General features: G+C 43.4%; 1 protein-coding gene across 1 annotated transcript; it reads right to left on the bottom strand.

Annotated features, from left to right (window-relative positions):
* Positions 1 to 221: 221 nt before the first annotated feature.
* Positions 222 to 1,217, bottom strand: LOC122931302 (olfactory receptor 52B2-like). Its single transcript, XM_044285368.1, has one exon. The coding sequence runs from the start codon at positions 1,209 to 1,211 to the stop codon at positions 222 to 224; it is 990 nt and encodes a 329-aa protein (XP_044141303.1). The 5' UTR covers positions 1,212 to 1,217.
* Positions 1,218 to 3,771: the final 2,554 nt, after the last annotated feature.

A 3,771-nucleotide genomic window follows, 5' to 3' on the forward strand; every position in this document is an offset into this window, starting at 1 on the left:
CAGTCTATCCAATGGTCCTTGTATGTTGCCCCGTATTTCCTGAACATCTATCAGTGATTGGCTGATTGATCTATCAGAGCGACATGTGATGGGTTTATGTGGTTACATACATGTGTGCCTCTATACAGCTCATAAGATGGTTAATGCATTCCCTCCATATTTCATCATTTTCGTTTCTACATCTCTCCTGTTTGTCTGATGTGGTTGAGGTGCGATAACTTCTAAAAGTTTCTGATCTTCCATCCAAGTCTGAAGACAGGGAAAGGATTTCTCATCATATTCTTACCCAACATGGCAGCCAACCTCTGACGAATCTCTTTGGTTCTGATGCCGTAGATTATGGGGTTCATCATGGGAGGGACCATGACATAGAGGTTGGCGAAGAGAATAAGAGCAGAAGGGGGTATTTTACCTTGACCTGCCCGGTGGGCGATAAAAGAAAAGAAGGCCGGTATATAGAAGAGGAGGATGACACATATGTGAGACATGCTGGTACTGAAGGCCTTGGACCGAGCTTCAGAGGTTGGAAGTCTCAGGACTGTGCGAATAATAACCCCATAGGACACAGCAACAAGGATCATGTCTACTCCTGTGGAGGAAAATGCAGCCACCAACCCATAGACACTATTGACCGTGATGTCCACAGTTGCCTTCTGTGCCATTGCTATGTGCTCGCAGTAAGTGTGAACGATTATGTTACTTTTAGTGTATGGAAGTCGATTGAGCAGAAACACAAGAGGAGTGATGATACAGAAGGCCCTTATAATGGCTAAAAGAACTGTCCTTCTGATGAATGAGGCCGTTATGATGGTTGTATAGGTCAACGGTGAGCAAATGGCAATGTAACGGTCATAAGCCATGGTCAATAGGATGGATGACTCAATGACGAAGAGAAAGTGGATGGAGAAGACCTGAAGCAGGCAGCAATTAAAGAGGATTTCATGAGAATTGAACCAAAATATACTGAGGGCCTTTGGAACGGCAGAAGAGCACAGAAGAATGTCCGTGGCCGTCAGCATCATCAGGAAGATGTACATGGGCTGGTGGAGATGTTCATTGGAGCTAATGACAAACATTATCATAGAATTACCGAACAAAGCTAATATATACATGATGGAGAAGGGGATGGAAAGCAGGAGATGTGACTCCTCCAGGCCAGGGATCCCCAGTAAAATGAAATAATCAGGGTGGAATCTGCTCACGTTGGACATCACCAAATGTAATCACGTAGACAAATGTTTCCTGCATCTAAAAATGACAAAAACATTAATTATACAAAGTGGAAACACAGGGGGGGGTTAACTAATATCGTCCGGTAACCACCGTATACTGCACCGTGCTGGGTCATAGGACATATGGGTCAAAGTCAATCCCTCTGTAGCTCAGAAGGGTCAATAATACTACAACCTACATCCAAGTCAAGAGTTCATAAAAGTCTTGGAGCTTATCCAATGAAATTTACAAACCTACAGGATTTTAAAATTAATAGGCATTAAATTAATTAAAAGCAAAAATCACCAAAAGACATCACAACAAGTCCATGAGATTCGATTATTTTTCTCCCAGTAATGTGGTCTTAAATGGCAGTAGTTTGTCATAGAAGTGGATGGAGCATGCAACACATAGAACTGTTTTGGGGGACTCTGTCCCGATTTTTGAGCATATGCTAAAGACCCAACTCCGATCTTAAAAAGAATCAATAATGAGCATAAAATACATAAATCACATATACACCGAGGGTGCATTATATTGTAGTAATATAGTAAAAGCTATATTTCAATGTAATACCGTACTTCACAACCCGTCATATACAAGCTCAACACACACAGGACTGCAAAACTGGGCCCCGGTCTCCTAAACTACATCACAGAAACTGAACAAAACTCCACACCTCGTTCAGTCCATTTGGGCTCTTAAGTGGACTTAACTGGTGCAAAAGAAAACTGGTTTACCTGCCCATAGCAACCAATCAGATCCCAGCTGTCATTCCTCAGAGCTTCATTGGACAATGAAATGATCAATCTGATTGGTTGCTATCGGCGGTAACACCAGTTTTCCATTGCACCAGTTTTGATAAAAATCCCCCCTTGGCGCCTTGCAGACGAGCGTGTGCGGATTAGTTCCGGATGCGTTGCGAATGCATTCAGTGAAAAATGCACGATTTTGCAAAGTCATTCAGTGTTGTCTGCGATAGTGTTCAGTTTTTATCGCGCAGGTGCAATGCGAATTATTGCGTTTTGCTCGCTCATGATAAAAAGCAACATCTCTTAGCAACCATCCCTGAAAAACTGATTTTCATGCAGCCTCATTCACTTTTATGGGGCCAGCGTTGCGTGAAACTAGCAGAATATAGAAAATGCTGCGATTTTCACGCAACGCAGAAGTGATGCGCGAAAACCAATGCTCATGTACACAGACCCATTGAATGGGTCCGGATTTGCATACGCATTGCACCCGCACGGAATACTCGCTCGTGTGAAAGGGGCCTTAGGGTCCAATTGGACTGGGAGAATCTCAAGGACTTGGTATGACGCCTTCCTTGGATTGAATAAGGAAGTTTTGCGTATTTTATTGGGATTAAAGCAGTGTTCCTCAACTCCACTCCTTCGGTCCCACCTAACGGTCAGGTTTTCAGGATTTCCTTAGTACTGAGTAGGTGATATAATTAGTGTTGGTGCATCAGGACTTAGCACAGGTCTTCATTCTGTGGGATATTCTCAAATCATGACTGGTAGGTGGACCCTGAAGACTGGAGTTGGGGAACATTGGATCCTGTGTGCATTGCGGTTCTCGATAGCCACGTGACATTCCTTGGTGGGCCCGAGCCTGCGATGTCTGACAGACCCATCTGCCCGCACAGTGTATTCACATCAGCACCCCACTGTCAGATTCATGTAGACTGCCTGCGCTCCTGATGTCTATACTGTACATTCTCCACTCATTGAGTTAGATTTTGTGGATCCAAGGATGGAGGAAGTACAGCAGGTATTACATTGCTGCCTGTGTTTCTGTAGAGACGGGGCCCATATTCTTCCACTGTGGCCCCTCCTCCTAACTGGTGAACTACCCACAGTCACAGCATGTCACACATGCATGTGCGACACCATAGACTATAATTATAAAAAAAATGTTGCGTGACTTTTCAGTGACAAGAAGTTGCGTGACACATGTTGCGTGTAGCCCTCATCGTAGGCGACCCGCACAGATTGCAGATTACATGCTGTTTTTCCGCGTGGATTCCAGTGTAATCCAGTACATGGGATTAGACAAATCTCACGGACACTTCGGGGGTCATTTACTATCCAGAGATAGACCTTTATTAGACGCATTTCTGGCGCAGTCTGCGACTTTACCCCACTCACGATAGGTCGTAGTCTGGGTGGAGAAGGGGAGCGACCAGCAGACCCGTCTTAGTCATTATTTTCTACGCCTATTTTAGGCATAGTCTAAAACACTGGGCTTTCGGCCATGGTTTGACCGTTACGTGGGACAATGTCCTTACGACCTTGGCACCTCAGAGTGATATAGATAATCTAGCATTTCCAGGGCATGGGCACAGTGTATAAAGTAAAACACAAAGATCAAAACGGGTGGTTTTTTTCTTCTAAAAAAAATGTAATTAAAATCAAATTACAGGCAAGCCATAAAAATAAAATAATAATTGCAGAATCCCATGTAATAAATAAATATAAAGGTTAACCTTCTTCCTGACAGGCCCATTTTTTTTTTGTACAAGGATTTTTTTTTCCATTTGTTACATAATAATTTTTT

This window comes from Bufo gargarizans, chromosome 3, assembly GCF_014858855.1.
Source record: "Bufo gargarizans isolate SCDJY-AF-19 chromosome 3, ASM1485885v1, whole genome shotgun sequence".
Lineage (NCBI taxonomy): Eukaryota > Metazoa > Chordata > Amphibia > Anura > Bufonidae > Bufo > Bufo gargarizans.

Bases quoted from the DNA above. Each gene is read 5' to 3' on its own strand.
- LOC122931302 (XM_044285368.1), bottom strand. From the start codon at position 1,211: ATGTCCAACGTGAGCAGATTCCACCCTGATTATTTCATTTTACTGGGG.